Source organism: Lissotriton helveticus, chromosome 2_1, assembly GCF_964261635.1.
Source record: "Lissotriton helveticus chromosome 2_1, aLisHel1.1, whole genome shotgun sequence".
Taxonomy (NCBI): domain Eukaryota; kingdom Metazoa; phylum Chordata; class Amphibia; order Caudata; family Salamandridae; genus Lissotriton; species Lissotriton helveticus.
In genome coordinates this window covers 1,382,521,518-1,382,544,963 of record NC_136059.1, presented here as the reverse complement: position 1 = coordinate 1,382,544,963, position 23,446 = coordinate 1,382,521,518, and the positions used below count along the sequence as shown (strand labels likewise).

General features: G+C 44.2%; 1 protein-coding gene across 1 annotated transcript in view; it reads right to left on the bottom strand.

Moving 5' to 3' along the window:
- The window catches only part of LOC144818669 (stimulated by retinoic acid gene 6 protein-like), a 651,836-nt gene that overhangs the window by 510,797 nt on the left and 117,593 nt on the right, over positions 1-23,446 (bottom strand). The window contains exon 3 of the mRNA XM_078676317.1: positions 20,000-20,097. Within this exon, the coding sequence (XP_078532443.1) occupies positions 20,000-20,097 (98 nt within the window). The remainder of the gene's footprint in view (positions 1-19,999; positions 20,098-23,446) is intronic.

Genomic DNA, 23,446 nt, shown 5'->3' with positions numbered 1-23,446 from the left:
GGAAACAAATCAATACCTAGTAATTACAGACCTATCAGTCTTATAGACTCTGCCCAAAAGTTAATAGGTCGACTAGTGCAAAATAAATTGCAAGCTTGGATAGAAGATAAAGATATTTTGTCCCCTTACCAAGCTGGGTTCCGTGTTTGCACAAGTTCAGTTGATCAGGTTTTCTTTTTCATAGCTCTATACTGGAGGAACGTGATGCTATCTAAAGGGACTCTCTACGCTATGTTCGTTGATTTAAAATCAGCGTTTTATTTAGTTCCTCGTTCTAAACTGTGGAGGGTTCTTGCCGAAGTTGGGGTGGCCCCGGAACTGTTGACGCTACTCATCCGCTTACATGAGGACAATTATGCTAGAATCAGGTGGGGAGCTCAGGGTGAGGTGACAGACACATTTCCTGTCGAGCGTGGGGTCCGGCAGGGGTGTGTCTTGGCTCCCACACTGTTCTCTATTTACATCAACGGCATTGTAGACCACCTAAGCCGTTTTCCCACCGATGCTCCTGTTTTAGCAGGGGCACGCGTGCCTGTCCTCATGTTTGCGGACGACACGCTCATAGTTTCTCGAACGCCGAGTGGGCTCCAGAAGGCAGTTAATGCCTTCGGTGAGTTCTGCCAAGCACGTGGACTTGAGATAAACACCTCCAAAACCAAGTTCATGTGCTTGAACCAGCGGAAAACTTTCAAGGGTTCAATTAACTTTAACGGCACTCCCCTAGAACAGGTTGAGGCTTTCACGTATTTAGGAACATCCCTTCAGTGTAACATGAGCTGGAAAAACCACATCGATATGGCTGTCTTAAAATTCCACCAGTTGGCGGGCGTTGTGGCCCATAAATATAAAGCCTCGTTGACTAAACCAATCACCCCTGCCTTAGAAATTTATAACATGAAGGTGATCAGTGCCTCCTTATACGGTGCGGAACTTTGGGGATTCTCCAATTTGAAACAACTAACACTAGCGGAAAACAGGTTTCTGCGCGGTTTGGTTGGGGTTCCCCAAAGTACTCCAACAGTAGCACTGGCATATGACCTTGGCAGGAAAAACATCGAGGACTTGGCACGGCTGCGACCTTTGCTATACTGGAGACGCATCATGACCACTCGTGAACTCGTGCATTATGCCACTGCCCTAAAGGATGTTATTGGGGCAGATTGCTTCCATTCGATCCCGTGGCTAAAGGAACTAAGGGGGTTGCTTAGTAAGTTGGAATTAGACCACCTATGGAACTTTCCCATCGCTGAAAGTTTCCCATCAAAGGTTTCATTGAAACAAATGTATTGGGAAATGGTATGGTCGTCCTCTTATAGTAATAGTTCCAATACAAGTTTAACAGGACGTTTTTTGGACATCAAACCCTTTCCATCTTGTGAGTCATACTGGGACATTATCGAAAGGCCGTTTGATAGAAAATTGTATTTTCAATTCAGAATAGGGACCCTTCCTATCAAGGCGTTTACCCGCAAATGGTCAGCTATCCAGGATGATAAATGCCCTCATTGTAAAGACTTAATTGAGAACATTGCTCATATTTCGTTTGTTTGTCCCCTTTATGTGAATCCACGACGGAAGTGGATAAAACCTGTGTGTTTAAACCTAGGCACACGCAGGTGTATAGAGGCACTAAGAATGCTGGAATCGGATTGTACTCCCTGCTTGGCGATTGCCATTGCAAAATTTCTAGGTTGGTCATGGATTATACGCACCCGCACTTTACAACAGATAGCAACAGCTCGATGAATTAACTGTCATCATTTATTTCAGGCTTGCTTTAAAAATGCTCATGTTTTATTGAAATATTTTTAATTATTATGTAACAATGGCTCACTATTATTGTAATATGACAGCATATGGTTTAATGAGTTTAAAAAAAAAATTCTAGTATTTATTGTGTAATGCAGGATGTAAAATTGCTTTTATGACTTGCTGTCGAATAAAGCTTTGAAATTGATTGAATTGTAAAGTTCAAATCATCCAATTGTGTTTTCTCTGCAGTTCCATCTTGTAAAGTTATCTGTTGAATACGCTCGAGGAACAATCACTTTGGCAAAGTTACAGACACACAAGGTAATTTCCTCTGTGTTCTTTACACAGCTGTAGTGAAGGAGATGGACTATACATTTACCCAACAGGGTAGCACTTACTAATTAGCCAGTAGAAAGTACTCCAGTTGGGTAGAGATGTTGCACAAAACTGTGGGCTATTCTTGGTTAAATATACAGGGCAGGATTCATTCTGGCATGATGCTCAGTTCACAGAAATGAAACCTCAACATGTTACAGTTAGGAAATAAAATGTAAACATTTTTTGAAATTTATAAAAAAAATTAAGCTTACGGGGATGTTATATAGTTTTGAAATAGAATTTGAAAAACCTTAGAAATTCACTGACAAAATCAAAGGTTACAGAAATGTTATAGTTAGGAAATACAATTTTAAAAACATTAGAAATTCACTGAAAAACCACAGGTTACAGAAACGTTATTGTTAAACTCACATTTCACTTGTACAAAACCAGTAAAATTCAGCAGTTATAGTTACCTGAGCTAACCATACCTTACGCCCCGCAATGCACTGATTATGACCTCACATATTGCATCACAATTTTTGTAAGTCTGTTTTTATTGGTTTTTGAAGATTTACAGTGTTGCAATATAACACGTTATACATAGGTTCCACATACACAGTGAATTGGTGCACATTAAGATTGCTTTAGCACATACATTAGTTAGGGTATCCTTGAACTTTAGGTGCACAAGAGTATAACGTGTCTTTAAATAAGCTGCTTAGTGAGAGAGTATTACTCGCGTTGACCGGTTAGAGACAGTCTTCTGGCTCTATTATTGTGTCACTATAGTGTGCAGTCTCGCTATTGCTGTCTCTTCAGTGTTGTTCGTACGGATAAAGGCATGTTCTGGCTGCTCCTGATCTAGGCATAGCTTGCATGGTTCTGCCATTGCTTTCATCGTGTATATGTTTGCTAACAGATTAAACTTTAGAAAGGTCCTAATAATAAAGGAAAACGGGTGATACGTCCAAGGTTCTCTGCTAATAATTAATAAGTGTTGTCGCTGAGATATTCTTGCCATTTGTCATAGGCCATGTGGGTGTACATGTCCGGTTTGCACTACATGAAGTTTGCTCGGTTGCGTAAGTGAGAGGTTCACCGCCCAGTGTCATTGCCTGCTCGCCCACCTTTTGACTAGCATAGTGTTTTAGCCTGGACTAACCATGCACTTTTATTCATCCCGACTATGCTGTTGGCTCTGTCAGGGGGATTCGCCTCCATTGGTTGTTTTCAAAAGTGTTGTGAGAAGTGTGTCCCAGCTGTTTGCAGTCGTAATCTTGCAGAGCCCTATTGCCCTATTGTATCTTCCCTGCGGAGCGCTACACTCTCCACTTTTGCCCAGGTGTGCATTGAGTGCCTCTACATTGTGATTGTAGGCGGAAGGAGAGCTTTCCATTTTTTGGTGATTAGTCTCTTTGCCCCTACTATTCCTAGATCCAGAAATCAGGACATGACCTTGGTATTACGGGTCCTGCGGTGCAGATGCAAGATATACGTGGGCCACTGTAGGGTATGTCCCTGGCTGTGCAAAGCGCAAGTTCTTCTGTTACTGCTTTCCAGTATTCAGTTAGTGCGGGACATCTCCAAAGCATATGCAGTAGGCCTGCATCTAAAAGCATGCATCTAGGACATTTAGCATCCTGGCAGCTGAAGTTTTTGTTGATCTTTGCGGGCGTAAGGTATGCTCTGTGGATGATAAAAAATTGCATCTGTCGGAAGCGCACGTTTCGAGGAATATAGGTGGGACTCTGCATTACTCCGCATTGGAGAGTAGTCTGTCTGTCTCAGTCTCCCAGTGATGCCTAAGAGGTGACAGGTCAGCGGCCATGTGGTGCCGTAGCGAGGCTGTGAACCATTTTGTTAAGTGCCCTCCTTGACCCATGATGTGCAAATATTGTATTGTGTGGTGCATGTTGAGCTCTGTGGATATATCCCCCGAATGGTTAGTTAATGCCGCTATGAGAGCACTGTGTAGTAGGAACTCCTCTGCTACAAGTGTGGTGTATGGGCTCAGTACTCCATCCAGGTTTAAGTCACCTAAGTCTTGGATGCCTCCATCTTGCCATTGTTGTAGTTCAGCTGCGGATGTTGTGTTGAGACCCCGAGGCGTTCCTTCCAGAGAGTGGGAGAGTGGAGGCATATGGAGTGGTTGTTCGAGTCATGTAGAGTGCTCTGCGATAGCATTTATATGCCACTACTAACAATAGCGAGCTTGGGGTTCTGGCCCTAGTGCATTGATGGAATAATTTTAACAGTTCAGAGAGCAGTACAGGAGAAAAAGTGGTGGCTGTATCTTCTCTGTGCCGATTCGCTAGCCACCTAGCTGTCCACTGTAGTTGAGTGACTGAATAGTACTGTTCCAAATTTGGGACCTCCAGCCCTCCCTGATCTGTGGATAAATACAAATTCTAGAGTGCTACTCGGTGACGTGTTTTCTCCCATATGAAGTCTCAGACCAGGGCTTCTAAGGGACGAAAATATGACTGGGGAATATATAATGGGAGATTAATGAAGTAATAAAGAAGCAGAGGGAGAAGTATAATCTTTGTCAGTGCCACCCGTCTCGTAATTGATAATGGTAGTGTCATCCAGAAAGTCCCTTGGGAGCGGATTGCTGTTATGGCCTTACCTAGATTGCCGTCAAGCAGGTCTGGTGGGCTGCGATATAGGCATATCCCTCGATAATGAAATGTGGTTTCGTACCATTGGACTAGTCCTCCATTAAGCACGTAGCAGGGGTTGGCTTAGTGCGCACTGAAGGAATACAGACCAGACCTTGGAACATTCACCTTTAGTCCTGATATGTTGGCAAATCTTTCAAGTAGAGAAGACAGCTGGTGGGGTATGTGATGTATGTTTTTTTATGTACAGAAGGAGGTGATCTGCATATAATGACACAACATGTGTGCCGTCACCTAGTATGATCCCGCCACTTACCTCCGCTCTAAAGGCCTCTCCCAGCGGCTCAATAGCCAGGGCAAATAAGAGCAGAGAGAGGGGACATCCCTGCCTCATCCCTCTGCATACCTTCATCTGTTCCGATATGTGTGGGCCTGTTTTTACCCATATCAATGGCATGTCATGTAGCAATCGGACAATGTTGGTAAAATTGTCACCTAGATCATATTTATCTAGGACCGCAAAGAGAAATTCCCACTCCACTGAGTCGAATGCTTTTTCTAGGTCCAGGACCAGGCCTCCTGCGTTTGGCCAACGGTTCTGTGAATGGGTGACTACTTTGAAGAAATATCATAGATTGGAGGAGGTGCTCCTAGAGGGTATGAAGCCGTTTTGATCTGAGTGGACTAGAAGGGCATTATATATAGGCATGAGTCTGTCTGCTAATAATTTTGCCAATATTTTGAAGTCCACATTTAAGAGGGCTAGCGGTCTGTTAGCGGTCTGTAAACCCCCATGTCTGTGGGGTCTTTATTCGATTTGAGTAGGGATACCAATTTTGCCTCTCACAGGGATGGAGGGAGTTGCTGTGCAGTGATTGCCTCTGTATACAGTGTGACTATCTTTTGCGCCGTGGGCATGGGAACTGCGTCTCAAAATATTCCTTTTGTGTTCGTCACATGAGGTATCTGTTATGTGCCCCTTCACGCTTAGCATGTAGGGTCCCAGGTCAGGCACGGATACGCAACCTTTACGCTTCCCTGCGTGAGTAGTTCCGGTCTTTTGCTCTCCAGGTTCATTATTTTTTAAGGGATGATCACTGTGTGCTGTCATGTCTGGTTCATCTGCGCCAGGGGAGCTTGGCTTCAGTGGTTATGTTCCACCTCGCTCAGGAGTTCCCGCTTTGTTTCCCCTGCCCAGGCCCCCTCAACCAGGGTGCACAGCTCCAGCACAGGGACTTCGGGTGTGTCGGACGTCAATGGATTACCCTGCCAGTGAGTCGAGGAGTGCTCCTAATATGCAGGCGAGAGAATACAGAATGAAAGTCCCACCACTCCTGGAGCCAGAGTAGTACGTGTTTTTCTTAGCTCTGTGGGGAATATATTCCTAGTGCCCCGGGCCAAGCAGGGGCCTTGTATCCTGATCTGTGCCTCCAAAGCCTCCCAGCTTCAAGGTTCATGTGCGTTTTATGGTGCCTTCCCGCTCCTCCTTTGCCAAGAGCAACTCCTCTTGCTGCGTGCTGTGTGCTGCGTGCTGCGTGCTGCGTGGGCTCAAAATGCCCCGGTGCCTGGTATGTGCGAGGAGGGGGGGTTGTTCTGCCCAAGGCTGTCAGCGGGCATGGTAGTAGTCACTGCAGGCCTCCGCTGCCCCGTCACGACACCTGGTGCTCTATTCACAAGCCGCAAACAGTGATGTATGTGTGGTGACTATGTCACGGGGCAGGTCGAGCAGCCCACGATCTCTGTGGCAAGCCGCTTGGATGCGTCTTGGCTCCTCTTTGCCTCCGCTGAGGCCTCCAAGTGTCGGCTGTGCGGGTGTTTTCCATAGAGCAGGCCGCGGTATCTGGCCCCCTCCCGCTCGATGTTTTGTGCCTCGGTGTCTGGTGGGGGAAAGTAGAATAGTCCTACTCTTCCTTACCAGGATTGTTCTGCCCAGGACAGTCAGTGAGCGTGGCGGTGGCCGCCTCAGGCCTCCGCCATCCTCACCAATCGCTTCCCTGTGAGCTCGTCTGCCCACCGATGCAAGCTGCTCAGTCTTGCCACTCTGTTTTATTCATGAGCTACGGGCAGCGATATATTGAAGGTGGCTGTGTCGTGGGTTAAACCAGGCAGACCACGGTCTCAGTGACGGGCCGCTTATGCACGGCGCAGCTCCTCTCCGTCCTCATCAGGGCTTCTAGGGGGTATTCTGCACGGGCCGCACAACGGTGCATCTCACAGATCGAGCCCCGATCTCCAGTGCCTTCCTGCTCGTCATATTTGAGTCTCCCCTTCTTCCCTGGAGTGTGTGCTATCCTGGCCCCCAGTCGAATGGAAAAAATAACAGCTGCTACCATGTTATTTTCCAGGCAGGAGCTTTACAGAGCTGTGTCCGCCATGTTGGCTGGCTAGCCACGCCCCCCACATATTACATCACTCATGACATTGCCAGTCACATCACTGAAAACATCACTGATGACATCTCAAATGACATCATGGATGATATCATCCAGTGAACATGTGTGGTTTCTTAAAGTTTATGAGTGTTAAACTTATATACGAAGGTACTAGAAAACTTAAAATAGTATAATTTTTGTACTACTAATAAACGATACTATTACTATAAATGGTAGGTATTATAGTTAGGACCATGCCTCCATAGGAAAAGCGTTTTCTATTTTTGCCAATAACTTTCGTGCTGCTGTACAAATCTTAACAACATTTTATAAACATTTTCCTTTTTTTGTTTCAACTGCTTTGTTGTAAGTTTCGGGGTGATCCATCAAGTGGGGGGAGAGAAAAAAGGGGTGGTCCCAAAACATGTTTTCCCCATTCATTTTCCCATAGGGATTTTGAACACGGCTAAAGCCTGAACCTCTGCACGGAATTACACCAAATTTGGCTGAAAGTTAGATGTTGGTCCTGAAAGCATGCTTTTTGTAATTTGGTGTAAAGCCGTTCAGTAGTTTTAGAGATATTTACGTTTAATAAATATAGATATCTGGGGTCGCGGATCCTTGTAGTGGACTTGAGTATCCTTCTGAAATTTGATTGGCTGCCAACACTTCAACCAGGAAGTGTTGGCAGCCATCTTGGGACTTGGCTTGAAGCCAGGTCCCACAAAAACTGTAAAAGAAAATAAAAGGGGGCTGGGTAGAAATACCATGAGCCTCCAGGTATGGGGGAGGGGTCCCACAGGGACCCCGCCAGGGCTTAAAAGCAGTTATTTAAATTCAATGTTGCTGCAAATTCGTGTGCCCATCCATGGCAAAACTGAAAAAGACACCCAGGCTCCCATGCGTCTTTTATAGGATGCCATGGGGGAGCCAAATCCCAGGGGCAGTGTATTTTAATTATACAGTACTGCCCACGTGGCAACCTGCATGCCTCGGGGACCGCCACCACCCAGGGAAAGCAATACTAAAAGAATGTAGGGGCGCGCACAGCCCCCCGCTGCCCCAGGGGCCGCCGCCTCCCCGGGGCTATTTATAAAATGTGTGCAGCGGAGGCCCGTACAGTATCCCCGGGGAACGCCACCTCCCAGGGAAAGCAATACTAAAAGAATGTAGGGGCGCGCACAGCCCCCCGCTGCCCCAGGGGCCGCCGCCTCCCCGGGGCTATTTATAAAATGTGTGCAGCGGAGGCCCGTACAGTATCCCCGGGGAACGCCACCTCCCAGGGCAAACAATAGTAACAATGCGATAGGCCTGCCCTATATGGCCCTGGGAACCTGCTATGTCCTGGCGTGCCCAACCCTGGGACATAGCTGTTTTTATGGCTTGGCTGGAGCTTTACCGCTTCGGCCAAGCCATAGCAAATTGTGCTCTGCTTTGAGCAAACGAGAGCATTTTGCTCTTGCTTGCTCAAAGCGGAGCACAATTGCTTTGACAGAGTGGGAGCGGTTCAGCAGAACCCTCTCTGTCAAAGCAATGCTGGCTCCTGCAGAAGGCATGGCAGGGACCGTGGAGACAATCAGGTTCCCTCTGTGGTCCCCAAGAGTGGGTGCCTTGGGTGGGATCAGGACACCCACAAGAAAGACCGGTCCCTGGGGATGGGGTCCAGGGGCCGAAACCAGCCTGGGAGGAGGGCCATGCAGCCCCCTCCCCGAATAAATACATTTTGTTATAAAGACAGGCAAGTCACAAGGTGTCCCTCCCTTTCTTCACCACGCTGCAAACACACCTACTGGTACACTGTTGGTTGGGGGATGAGGTCCCCTTTGATGCTGACAATCCATGGGGCTCAACAAGCCCTCCTGTTACCTCCATTAAGTCCCACAAAATGGGACTGCTGAGAGTTCTTCGGAGGCAATGCCCTCTTTATCCACCACACTGCAAATGCACCTCCTGGCGCACTGCTGGTTGGAGTGAAGCCCCCTTGGCTCCAGAAGGTCCTTGGGGGTCAACAAGACCTCCTGTTACCTCCAGTAAGTCCCACACAGCGGGTTGCTGGATTGCACCCAGGCACCCATACAGCTTCATCAAAAGATCTTTGAAAAAGAGACCCTTCGGGGTACCCGTAGGGCATTGCAGCACTGGCCCGACGAGGAGCAAAATCCCAATAATGAAGCATGATATCCTTGGGGTGTGTGAGGGCATCAAGATGAGGACACACTGCCCCCCACAATTAGAGTAGCACACAACTAGAGTACCTCTTACTTCCTTTCTTTTTCTCTCTCTACTTAGGAACAGTGACTCCCTTTTGGTATAAGTTCAACTTTCATGGAGCACGGGTCACCGGACCTTTTGAACAGCTCCTAGAGTCCCCATATTTTGCTAAATAGGAGTGTATATACCATGTTTCCAAAGGGAAAGCATTTTCTTGGCTTGAAAAAATCTTTGGCACTGTTTGGTTAATCTTCACAAAACATTTCCAAAAAAAGTCTTATCCTCCTCAGCTCCTTCATGGAAAGTTTTGGTGTTGTCAATAAAGCGAGGGCCCAGAAAATGGGGCGACCCAAAACATGGTTTCCTCATTAATATTTCTATAGGAAAATTAGACACAGCAAGTGCCAAAAAGGCTGAATGGATTTACACCAAATTTGGAAGACAGGTAGATCTTGGCCCAGAAAGTGTGATTTTTATGTTTTTATGTAAATTCATTCAATAGTTTTTGAGAAATTAAGCCTAAAAAAATATAGGTATTTCACAACGCGGAGGATCCACTTAGACAACAGATCTCAGGATGAGATATGATTGGCTGCCACCACATCAACAATGATGTGGTGACAGCCTTCTTAGGACTAAGTAATCAATCTGAGTCTTGGAAAAATGTTTTTAAAGTTAGAAGTGGGTGGGGTAGGGATAACCTTCCCCCAGGCCTGGTGTGGGGGAGGGTCCAAGAGAGAGACCCCTCAAGACCCAACCCTTTTTTGTTCAATGTTGCCACAAATTTGTGGTAGATTTGCAAATCCAAGATAAAAATGTTTTTAAAGAGCTGGTGCCTGTGCTTGAAAAGTAACCCCCCAAGGGTGGGCCATGACCTGGTGGCAATGCAATGGCATATTTAGGAGAGAAAGGCACATGGCCCCCCCTCCCTCAGTCTGTAGGAAGCATAGGGGACCCCATCTCCTGGGGCAGATTCAAATTAAAGGGAAAAGGGTTGTGCAGCCCCTCTCCACCAGCCTGCAAAGGCCCCAGGGACCCCATCGCCCCAGCAAAAATTATTAAAAATGAAAGGGAGCCTGCTGCCCCACTTCCTGATCCCATCAAGCCCCCGGAACCCCATCCACCAGGCCACTATTTCCAAAAGGGGAGGAGGCACACAACCTCTCTTCCTGAGCCTCTAAAAACCCCAGCGACCCCATCTACCAGGGTCGTCTCAAAAGATATGCCCTTAGAAGACAACTTCCGGTACACAGTTTCTCTGCCCCCAAGATATGGGGCAGGGGAAGAATATGTGGACTCTCACCTGGTGGGAGGTGCAAATTATTTCCTACCCATGCACTTGCAGGCAGAGAAACAGATTGCCCCCGCTCAGAAGAAGCATAGAAAAATATCTTCTCCCACCAGGCATGAGGAATGGCAGTTTCTGTTCTACCCAGGATGGCCGGCAGGGCTGTGGGGGATCTGGGGCTCCCCCCCATTCCCTAAGAAAGTGACTTTTGGGTGCACGTTAGGCCCTACTGAATTGGACCATGCGCAACCTCCCCTTAAAATAAATACACCCCCTGGGGATGGGGTCCCTGGGGCCTGTAAAGGCTTGGGGGCGGTCATGTGCTTCCCCTCAAAAAACAATACAGTCCCATGAGATGGGGTCTTCAGGGTCTGATAAGGCTTGAGGGAGAGAGCCACAAACACCTCTCCCAAAATAAAACAAAGAATTGCCTGCTCCCGCAGGCACCCAGGGTGGGTTCTTGTTGGCAAGGGAGTTGACAGGGCAGTGGGGGCCCTGGATCTTGCCCTCTGCGGTCCCCAATTTAAAAAAAAGTATTGGTATCCCAGGTGGGCACGGGGAGACCGACATTTTTTTTTAATAAAGAAAAGAATAACAATTTGCTGCAGGAGACGCTCATTTATTATTCCCTGATTCCTGCAAGAGCTTTTTAAACATATTTTTTCAGCTTGGTGGTGCTCCTGGAAGCGGTAGGTACACCACTAAGCATTTTTGTATTGTTGGGAGAGTTGCAGGGAGTGCAGCAGTCCCCCAGCAGCACTAAAAAACAAGAAAACATGGTATGTCTCGTGGGTCATTAAATCCATTACCCCAGGAGAGCTTTCTATATTTTCTTAGGCACTCCTGGCTAGAGTGCTATGCTGTTCAGCTGGCGTACAGTTCCCCCTTATGTGTAGTTGCAACCAGACCATGCATCCAATCTAATGCCAAGTATAGATGAAGGACATGAGCGGCTTGGAGGTGGTAGTCAATGGGTATGAAGGGCCTGGCTGCAGGCCAGGACCTTTGTCCACTGCCATGCATGGTCAAAGGCCTTGTATGGCGTGGGGTTGGGTGTCTGCTAATTTGTACACAGAGCCAGGCCACAGACCAGGCCCTGCTACCAACCCCGCAAGAGATGCGGGTCGGCATTTTACATTAAAAAACATTGAAATTCACTGGATAAAGCAACGGTTAAAGTCACTTTAGGTATCGTAATATTATCTTACTTTGCATTCATAAATCTTGAAATTTCACTGAAAAAAAACATCAGGTAAAGGGACGTTAGTTAGGTGAGTATGTCAGTTAAATCATTTCATTTTATACTTACATAACTACTGAACTTCCCAATATTTATGTCAAGTAACTATAACTTGTGCCCTAAGGTAACTATGGGGCAGATGTATCATCCGTTTTTTTTGTCGCAAACGCTGCGATTCGCAAAATAGCAGCGTTTGCGACAAAAAAAACAGGATTTGAAATGTATCATGCAAAAAGCCTCGCAATATTAAGGAATCGCAACTTTTGCGATTCCTTAATATTGCGAGGCTTTTAACAAATGGCAAATTGCGATTTCTTAATTGAAATGTATTAAGCATTTCAGTTTTGCGATTTTTGACTAAGAATTCGCAAATTACCACCAACTTGTAGTTGGTGGTAATTGGCGAATTCTTTTCAAAATGCACTTTTTAAAAATTCTAAAGGTGCCATATGACGCTCATACATGCCCGTAGGGCATGTATGTGCGCCATATGCGAACACATGTCAAATTCAGGGGTGCAGCAGGGTGTCCTTAAGACACCCTTGCACCCTTGAAATTATTCTCAATTTGCGATTAGCAAATTGCTAATCGCAAATTGAGAATAATTTCACATTCATTCCTATGGGCCTCCTGGCCCATAGAAATGAATGGGAAATTATTCCTTAATTGCGATTAGCAATTTGCTAATCGCAATTAAGGAATTTTAAGAAATCGCAAAAAAAAAGCGAATTTCTACATACATACCATTTTGCACTTCTCAAATAGCGATTCCTTAAAAATCGCTATTTCAGAATCGCAAAATGGTATCTTGATACATCTGCCCCTATAACTCACGCCCTCACCTTGCATTGCTAATTACCCCACATATTATATCACTCATGACATGTTCTATGACATCAATGATAATAGTGTAATATGTGCAATGACATCATTGATAACAAAACTGTGCATGGCAGGGGCTTAAGGTTTAATTACCTTATGAGAATAAGTTATAGTGACATGGCATAACTATAACTGGTGAATTTCAGTGGTTTTGCTAATTTTTAAACAGTATGGTTTAACTGACTTTTTCACCTAACTATAATGTCCCTTTAACCTTTGTTTTTTTCAGTATATATAATAAACCTCGTTAATTTTTCCTGTACTTTTGTACAAGCAGAGCTCTGCCTTGGTGGTGGAGAAATGCACTTATGTGTGAAAAGTTATTAGTAGTTACTTTAAAGCCATAAATTCAATCTTAGAGGTTACCACTCCCTGAACTGTGGGGGTAAAGAAATGTAAGTCTACACTTAGGTGTATATCTACACTCTGGTGAATGGTGGATAACTCAAAAATGGTATACATATGTGTTGAAGTAGATTTACACATGTGGAAAATGTACCTTTGTAAGAATAGGACCCAAAGAGTTTGACTACACTAAGAAAGAAAGCGAGGGTGAGAAGCTTTGGTCACCCTTGAGACAAATTTGACAGGTATGGTTCGGCTCACAAACAACTCAAGGTCTGGCTACTCGGGGGAGGCAGGACTGATCATGCAGAATGAAAGATGGGCACAGATAATATGGTACTCACTCCTTCTGCATGAGGAGGTATCTTAAGAAACAGTGTCTATTATGTTGATGGAGACAATCATGAAGGTAGAGATCTAATAGGTTTCAGTGCACTTGCACATAGTAACAGTGCTCCTACAGGGATACACTCCATTTCTTCCATTTAGAGGCCTGCTGACATGGTCTCAAATAGTTGCTAAAAGGGGGCCACAGGAGAATATCTTCAAACTCATCATTGTTGGGACTCGGCCTTACCTGTTGAGTAACAAATACATCCTGTTTTTCATACATCTCTCTTAAAACCTTACACTAGGCCTTCCCAGGACATGCCCCACCTCCTCCGGTGGTGATTGATGACCATGAGAAATATGAGGTTAATGCTATTCTGGATTCAGAGAGGAGGCGTGGTAGAATGTTCTATCTGGTGGACTTGGGAAGCTGCCAGTTTTGTGCATGCCCCTATGTTGGTGTGTTTATTTCATGCATGTCCTCCATCCAAGCCTCGTCCTGTTGGGAGAAGTTTGGGAGGAGGTACTGTTGGGACTCTGGGTTAGCAGGAGGCCCACGGGGCTTTTGATCTTTATTTCTATAACTCCTCTTACCTTTTTGTGTGTGCCTTGTACTTGCCTGGGTGCACTTGCGGGGAATGCAGTATGACGACGGCAGGTGTTTAAACCCAACTTGTCTTCACGTCTTCGCTTGTTTTCTCTTCCTGTTCCTGCTACCAGAAGGCCTTTGTCCTTGGCTTGCTCTTTGCATCTCGGAACTTTGTCCAGCTGCGGATTTTTTTCGTGGGACTCGGATTCTACCGTGTTCAAAGACCATTTTTTGTGGATTTTACCCCAACTACCGTGGATTTTGACTAGTCTAGTTTTGTTTACTTGAGGCTGAGTATGGGTGAATTATTATTTAGCGTCCCAGTCTCACCCAGGATTTTGCTTCCTGTTTTTTTGTATAACTTCTCACTATCATTTTGGGATTTTTGGGCACCTTCACAAAGTGTGCCAAAGAACAGTGACGAAAAGGGATCCCTTTTCAATATTAAGTAGCCAATAGTTTTTTTTGCCTAGGTTAGGTCTTTTTTCCCGTTTTTGTGATAAGGTGGAAAACAGGCATCATAGGGTTCTGGAATATTTTCTTTATTGCCTTTCTTGTGGAGCTACTGTAATTATACCACAATCGGATGGAGTTGACCCTAAGTGACTTATCCTAATGGAACGGTTGGTTTAAAATAAGGGCCAAGATTGGATAGATGCGCAGAATATCTTATCTACTCTACAGGCTGGTTTCCGGGCCACATCAGTACTATCGATTAGGTGTTTTGATTCATTCTGATATATTGGGGACAGTGGTCTTAGGCAAGGGCAGCTTGTATGCTACCTTTGTCGACCTTAAGTCAGCTTTTGATCTTCTCTCCCGTATCAAACTTTGGGCACTGTTGCAGGAGCTGGGGCTGTGTCCTGAACTGCTATCTCTTATTACTTGACTCCGCGAGGGCAATTTTGCCCAAATAAGATGGGGTGCTCAGGGTAACATCACCAATCCCTTTCCTATAGAGAAAGGAGTGCACCATGGGTGTGTTATGGCCCCCACACTATTTTCCCTCTTCATTAATTGCAAAGTTTCTAGAGTTCATCCCCACTGACGCTCCAGTCTTAGCAGTCGTAAAAATTCCTATTTTAATATTCACTGATGACATGTTAATTATCTAAAAAAAACCCTGGAGGTCTTCAGCGAGCCCTGCCACCTTTTGAGGAGTTCTCCCTCCTTCGCGGCTTGGAAATTAATGTATCAAAAACAAAATTCATGGCCTTAAAATCGGCATAGTTCCTTCAGAAGAGGCATACTCGTGAACAACCGTCCCCTAGAATGAGTTAGTGCCTTCACTTATCTGGGGGTTACCATGCAAAATGATGTGAGGTGGAATCGCCAGCTTGACACGGGCACGTTGAAGCACCAGCAACTATCTGGTGCGTTACATATCGAGTTTAACACCTCTCTTACTAAGCCTGTTCATCCAGTGCTGCAAATATACAATATGAAAGTTGTTAGCCCTGCCCTTCATGAGGCAGAGCTCTGGGGGTACGAGAATCTTTACAAGTTAACCATTGCAGAAAACAGGTTCCTACGTAAGATCACCAGCCTCCCACAAAGCACTCCAGTGTGCACAATGCTACACGATTTAGGTAGAAAAGCACTGGCTGACATAGGGAGGTTGCGTCCCCTATTATATTGGCGAAGAATCTGGTGTACACCAGAACTGGCAACTTATGAGGCAGGTCTCAAGATTTAATTACAGCTGACTGCTCTCATAAAATTAAATAGTTACGGGCGGTAAGAGCAGCCCTAGTCAGCATTGGCATGGCTACCCTGTGGGAAAATCCATCATGTGCCCTATTCCCCTCTAAGGAGATCTTAAAAGAAAAATACTGGGAATCGGTGACTCTAAACATATTTAGAAACAGTGACCCATCTACATTGACAGGAGGATTCCTAGAAGTCAAAACGCCACCAAGTTTGGAGCAGTATTGGGATTTAATAACTAAACCACACAACTTGAAACTATACTTTCAATTTAGGGTGGGTTCACTACCATTAACATCTTATACAGCAAAATGGGCCACTTTAGGCGATAGTACGTGTCCCGCATGTCAGGCCCAACCGTAGTCCATGGCCCACCTATTGTTTGTTTGATCAGCATATGCTGCCCCTCGTTAAGTGTGGCTCACGCCAATCTGTAGGCTATTGGGCACCAGAAGGTGTAGTGATGAGCAAAGAATATTGCGCATGGACACATCACTCCCCATTGTCATTGCATTGGCAAAATGATTTAGATGGACGTGGGCCATCAGATCACAGACACTCCGTGTAAACTGAACATCTTTTCTCTGCCATTTTCTCGCGCATGTGCTCACGATGTTGGCTTCTCAGATATCACAAATTGTATCAATGTTTGGTATATTTGTATACCCTAATTCGCTGAGGTTCCAATCCTCTGTGCACAGTTCTGTGGGAGAACAGAAACCCTGCTACAGTGCTAAACACCCGGAAACTAACCTCTGTATTCTTGTATTATCTAATGACATGAATTCCAAATGTTTTTATAAGTTTTAGTAGTTCCAGTCTTTTAAACCATATCAACTGTGTTTTATCATCGCTCACAACAGAATTTAAGTCCTCCTAAAAAGGTTTTAACTTTGTTTATATTGTGTGTCCAATGAAATATTTATCTCTATGTATAGTGTTTGTATGACATATCTGTTGAATAAAGCTTTTTTTGATTGGATTGGACTTATCCTACCCTCTTGGCCAAAAGACTACAAGGAAGGAGTAAGAGACAATGATCCTCCTGTTATGATTGTGCACCTGGTCATGTATGTATGGTGTTATTTGTAGCTCACTGCTTAATGCCTTTCTCTTCTTTCTTTCCTAAAGGGCTACCTGTTCCTCCTTCGTATTCCATCGTCAGCCAGAGTGAGGGAGGAGCCTAGTCAGATCTTTTGCCCTGTTTGTTTTCCTTTTCCTTGTTTTCCGCCACCTTCTTCCGATGCCTTCTTCTGCTGTCTCCATGACATATATAGGCGACAGTGATTGAGGCGTGGGTAGTGTATTGGGGTCTTCTTCTCTCCTGCAGTGTTGGGTATCAGAAAGTGGTTGCAGAACAATCTCCATCATAGTTTTTTGGATGCAACGTGGATTTTACTTCTCATGTAACAACATGACCAAGAGGGCCTGGGTATGATTTATAGGAATATTTGTGTTACTAAAAAATAATAATATGAAAAATGACTAGGAAGTCAAGATGGTGAGTGATAGGGGAGGGAGGTTAGCCTCCTCAAAGGTCATTCTGAGTATTCAAACACTCATTTCAGTAGGGAGCCTCTCTTTTACAGGAGAATGTGAGTGGTGTGCAAAGATTAGCATTTTCCTATAATGGTCTTCAATTTTCTGCACTTAAATTTTAAGTTTGGGCCCTGGGTCTGGATTTAAATCGTCATGTAGTTGGTGGGGGTTGCCTATAGTCAGCTAGATACGTTTTGGCAGCATGTAGTTTGGCCTCTATTTGCCAGGTAATTTGGTAGCACCAATTATCTTTGTTGTCCTACTAATACCCTGATGAGTTCCCAGTTAACATGAGTTTAGGAGACTGAGGATTTATAAAGTTGAGGGCCTGCCACATTTTGTATGACTGATGTTTAGTCAAGAATTGTACCTCCTGCCCTTCATCAGGAAGTGATAAGATGTTTGCCTGGTAGAAGCAACACCATCCAACTCTTTTGGCACTCTCAAACTTTATTCGCCCTACAGTGTGGTCTTGAGAAATTGCTAAATTGGATGTCTGTTAACTGTTTGAGAATAAACCCAAATAAAACGAATTTCGTTACGTGCCCTGCATCGCAAAATGCAATGCAGGGCCCGCTACGAAATTTGTTTTATTAATTTAATTGTTTACTTACCTGTAATCATCCATATTCCGGTGTTTATCACCACCCACCCTGCCCCTCCTCCGCCCCGCCTGCCTGCCCCACCGCAACTCCCTCCACGGGCCGTGGCTGCTATCTAGAGATCCTCCCACTCTATCTAGAGATCCTCCTACTCTATCTAGAGATCCTCCCACTCTATCTAGAGATCCTCCCACTCATCTAGAGGTCCTCCCATGCCTGGCAGGATCCCTGCGACAAGAGTGCACCTGCCTATGCGGCAGAAGCACTTTATTCACAATCATATCTTGAGCAGGTTACCAATGTGATGCAGCCTGGTGCGCATTCACTTTTGCTTTCCAGAAACAAGCCCCATAGCCAGATTTTATTTCGTGAAAGCAAAAAAACCTAAACTGGCTAGACCGCAGGGAGTTTGTTTCCTGTGAATGTTCATCGGAGGACTGATAACCCTCCTTTTACACGACCCTGTGGTGATGTGTCTTCGACTTGGGTGATTCCATCAATTTAATCAGTTGTTCTCTTACCGCTGAATGGAGGAGAAGAGCCCCCAGTTTGGTGGGGTGATAATTTACAGAAGTTCTCCAATCCTATTAAAGTCTGACCTCCTAGTATTATATTCACCCACACTTAACAATTAAGTTGAGATTAAATCTAGGACTACCCCTTCCCAGATTCTTGCTGACAATAGCTTGCATGGATTTGATTTCAAGACATTACATGTAGATTCCTTCAAGAGGAGATTTCTCTTTGAATGTTTATTTTAAGTTACTTTATGAATATATTGACATGATGGATGCAACAGACTGCTACATTTGTATGGAGTTACCTGTATCAGCTGCAGAGGGAATTACCTACCACCATATTCCATTTACACGAGTCCATGAGTGCCAAGTTAACTTGCTGAGCCCTCTCATGCAAGTTTTTCCCTTGTGGTACAGGTTATTTAACACTGACTCCATCCTAAGTAGACTCCAGATACTGAACTGTGTATTTACTCAGGTACAGAGCAGGTAAAAACATGTTTAAATTGTCTCAGTTCAGAGTAAAAACTATAGTTTTTTTATTTTACTGAGGTACTGTGGTGTTCCATATATGTAATCATGGATAGAAGCTGCAGTGCCTTATAATCTGTTCACTTGGGCAGTCTAAATTGTAGTGTGCCAGATTCTGTTGAACTTGGCCCATATCATAGACAGGGTGCACTGGCCTGGTCTGCAGCTCAGCGCACCTTTAACAGGTTGCACTCGGCACGTACCAGGACAGTGCACTGTTCCGTAATGTCTAAAGTGCGGCCACCAATTTGCACTCACCCTGGTGGCAGAACATTAATGAAAGGTGGGTAAGCTGTTTGAAGTCACTGCTCTGCCTTTCACTGTGCAGGCCATAATCCAGCGTGCATATTAAATGGTAGCAGCAGATATGTTCCTGCAGGTGGGTGCAGTGAGTGACTGTACCTTCCTGAAGGAGGTGTTTGTGGGGTCCTTAGTCCTTACAACTCCCTTTCCACCCCTCCAAGGAACATCTTTGGCGGCCTCGTTACCTCAGTGTCCACTTCTACAATATGGCACAGGTGCAGGGGCAATTTGTTTTCTCATTTGCTTGGCCATGCCCCAATGCAAATGAGGATACGCCCCAGTGCGATTGGACTTGTGCTACATGTGCACTGGCACAATCTGTATTACAGAAGGGACCACGCAAGCATCTCCAGCCCCTTCTATTACGCTCCTAAGGCACAAACAACAGGTACACATGCCCGTTGCGTCCATGGGGCATTTTCGACAGTATACCCGTGGCATCCTAGGAGGTGTATGGAGCTCCCTGAGACGCAGCTTCAATAAACATCTTACTTATTTCATCCCGCATTTTGCCTTGTGGTACGCGTGCAGTCTCTACAGGTGCATATGAAGTGGTGTCAGTTTCAAGATCCAAACATGGGTCCTGGGTGAAGGATGGGTTCTATAAACTGGTTTCAGAGAGGGTGCTTAAAACCTACCTTCTGTTTCTGCAATGGGAACTGGTAACATCATTGCTTGTGGGATTCACTGCACAGAGTGTACTTTGAAGCTGTGCCAATACATTTAAAATCAACATTTTCTTGAACATTGATGTCTTATAACCAAACTAGGTAACAACTCCACAAAGATCTATAGTTATGCCATATACCTAGGGACATCGTAATGTACAGAGCAGATCAGCTACTTACATTACAATTCCAAAACGTCCATGTAGGGGTAATTTCTCATCTATCTTCATTCTGTTCACCCGCTTCTCAAAGTAGGACAGCACCACCATGATGACAAACTATAGCAAGGGAAAGGGGTAAAAAGTAAAGTTTATTTGGCTCATATTCAGATTTTCTGCAAATGTCATGTCAAATATACAGGAAGGCTAAAATTCATAACCTTCCACATTTGATTTGAGAAAAACCTGTTTTGCTGTCGATTGCAAGAGCACAACAGTTACTCAGATCTCTTGCCCTGACTGGTGGTAGCACACACTGACAGCAGCGTGCACTGTCAGGGGTTGTGCTTTGTACCCAGCATGTGTTCACACTGTACTTCCTGAGTAATACACACTGGTTCATTAGGTAATCTCTTTTCAAACACCCCCAACCCCTGTAACAAACTCCTTGTACATAACTAATAATGCCCACATGAGAATCCGTGATAGTTTTTAAGGCAGATACTCAAAATTGACATTTTTAGGACCACTGTGATTAATACCACAGCACAGATAGGTTTTATTCAACATCCTTATAATGTACGCTAGAGGGATCTTTATCCCATATATAATAGGCAACGATTGGCACACCTATTTGCCTATTATAAAGAAATGACATAGCCGCTCAACTGTAATAGTGTATTAAAATTGAGTTCAGAGATCACAATGCCTGCTGCCAGAGCCAGCAGCAGAGGGGAAAGGCAACTCAGGTCGCAAAGCATAATTAAAGCAGCTGTTAAAAGAGTAGAAACAAAACATTGCTTTTCTTTCTTTTGATTTGTTTTTCTAGCTCTACAGTGACAAGTAGCAAGGTGATATTTATGGCAACATTAGTTGGTTCCTTAGACCCCTTAGGAACTTCCAGAAAAGTTAGACTCTTTCTGCATCAGTTACTGCACCCTTTTTTTTAATCTGACTAGTATTAAACAGGTTCTCATATCTTTTTGCAACAAACATAAATCGTTTTTTATGTGTTTAATGTTGCACTGTAGATTCTTTTTGTATTCTCGATATTTGCAAAAACGCTCTCTTTTCCAAAGGAAAGAGCTACACACCAAAGATATAAGTGGTTTGGTGATGGTGTGACCATGTATTAGAAGGACTAAAGTACTCTAAGTCGTACATGATAAGGATATTGCAAGTCATCTAGGAGTTCAATAACCTTATAAAGAAACTCTACATGATCATAGAACTCCTCATTAACTTGCAATATCCTCATGATGTACTATCCCATATATCCTTTATTTCCTCATCGGTGGTTCAGCGGTGGATTCTTGATGCTAGAGATAATTGTTGGGTAGATCCAGAAATTACTAGAATCTCAGATATCATATTGTTTATGTTTTTATAAGTCATAACACTTGTTTTTGTATAGCATCGCATGATGTTAATTGTCGCTTTGCTGGACTGGCTGAACATACCAAAAGGTGGCAACTACCACTGAAAAAAATCAGACATAAGATAGAAGTGGCAAACCTAGTATCTTACCTCTTCAGAATCTGAGACTATATATCATCCCAGAGCAATACTATACATTCAGGCTAGTCCATGTCATTTTGCTGCAATCTTTTGTAGCCAAGAGTGGGTGTCAGCAGAGCCCCGGCACGGCACACCTCTCCTATCTTCTCACAATCATATTGACCTAATTCACTGTGACAGTGTGGAAAATGGCACCATTGGACCTGGTCCAATACCGCCACTGAGGACCTCTAATAAGGAAATCAAATTGTCTAAGGAATTGGGTGGTTAAAGAGACCTGCAGTGATTCTGCTTTGCTTTTTACTAAAAAATAAAGTACAGCAGGGAAAAGCCCAGCTCAGATATGCATGCAACATTATGTCAAAGTAACATGCACAGAACTAAAGTAGTCATGAGTGGTATTTGTTGATCCGCAAAGGACATGCAATGATTCAATGTGGTGCTAGTATATTGTAAGGCCCCACATTATACACATGTGATGCTATATTATTGTATGTTGTTCAATGTCATGCCTGGACTATGCCATGCTACCATTTTATGCAGTGTTAGGCTAGGTTATCCAATACTTGGTTACATTAGTCTATGTTTTTTAAGGGTATCTTATATTATCATAAGAAGACGTCACACATTTCTTACATACAAACTATGGGAAGAAACTCAATGAGCTTATTTTTAAATATGATTTAGGCTTCAGTAATGAAAGTGGGGACAGTCCATCTGATGTATCTTGCACCTTTGATGGCACTATGGGTAAAAGCGTTATAGATTTTCAGCTTTTTCCCAGTCGTTATTCGGCACTAGTGACTAATTTTACATTACATGACTGTGCAATTAGTGACTTTTAGCCTAAGAGTCTAGAGCTAAACCTCAGGTTAGTAGAAGGCTGGAGGGCCTATCATCACACTCTAGCCATGGAGAACTTAGAGCTCTCTCGAACGAATGGCTACACTTTACACTGGGCTATGATTGACCCGACTAACTTCTGCCGTAGAGCATCTAATCCAGCAGCAAAAGAGGACTTTTGATGTTTTCCAGAACACTTCGGAGGAAGCCTCAGTTATCATGGAGTCTTTTAGCCAAATTACCATAACTATTAGAAACAATAGACCAATCTCCCTACTAGATTCGATGGTTAAGGTGGTTGGCCGTATTCTCTTAGCTAGACTACAAAGCTGGGCGGATTGTAACAATAAGATCTCTGACTTACAATATGGATTCTGTCAGGGTATCGGGACCATGTCGCAAGCAGTCAATTTAAATTTGTTACTGGGCAAATATGCGTATATTAAAAGTGGCAACCTATAAATGGTTTTTGTTGATTTATCATCAGCTTTGATTGTTTATTCCATGACAAGCTTTGGTTTCTTAATGAGTTCAGTGGGTATTGATTGAGCTATTATTAACTTTTTAAGACACTTATACTCAAACAGTTACGCTAGGGTACGTTTTGGGTATAAAGGTGATTGTACACGCCCCTTTAGTATTGAAAAAGGGGTACGGTATGGGTGTGTACTTGCCCCTTTTTTATTTAACTTGTATATTAATAATTTGGGTAACCCACTCGCAAGTATGTGCACGGGCCTGCCACAAGTTAAACACTGGCCAATATCTGTTCTACTATATGCGAACGAAGCGGTACTTATGGCACGCACCCCACTAGCATTGCAGCGTCTTTTCAACAGTTTTGTCCTTTTTATGGAAATTCTTTGGTTACGAATTAACATAAGTAAGACATTTGTTATGAAAGCGGGCTCCACTGCAACAAAGTGTCAAAATGTTTATATAGAAAAAGACACTTTACCATTTACCCAACCTTCTCCTATTTGGGAATTCTATTTGACTGTGAAGGGAACTGGAAAAGTGCCATTAATTCGAGAAGGTTGCTATTTGTTAGATCTACTTGCTTTTTTGCCAGGAAACTGGGTTGTATTCAGCTGAAAGAAATGTTAAC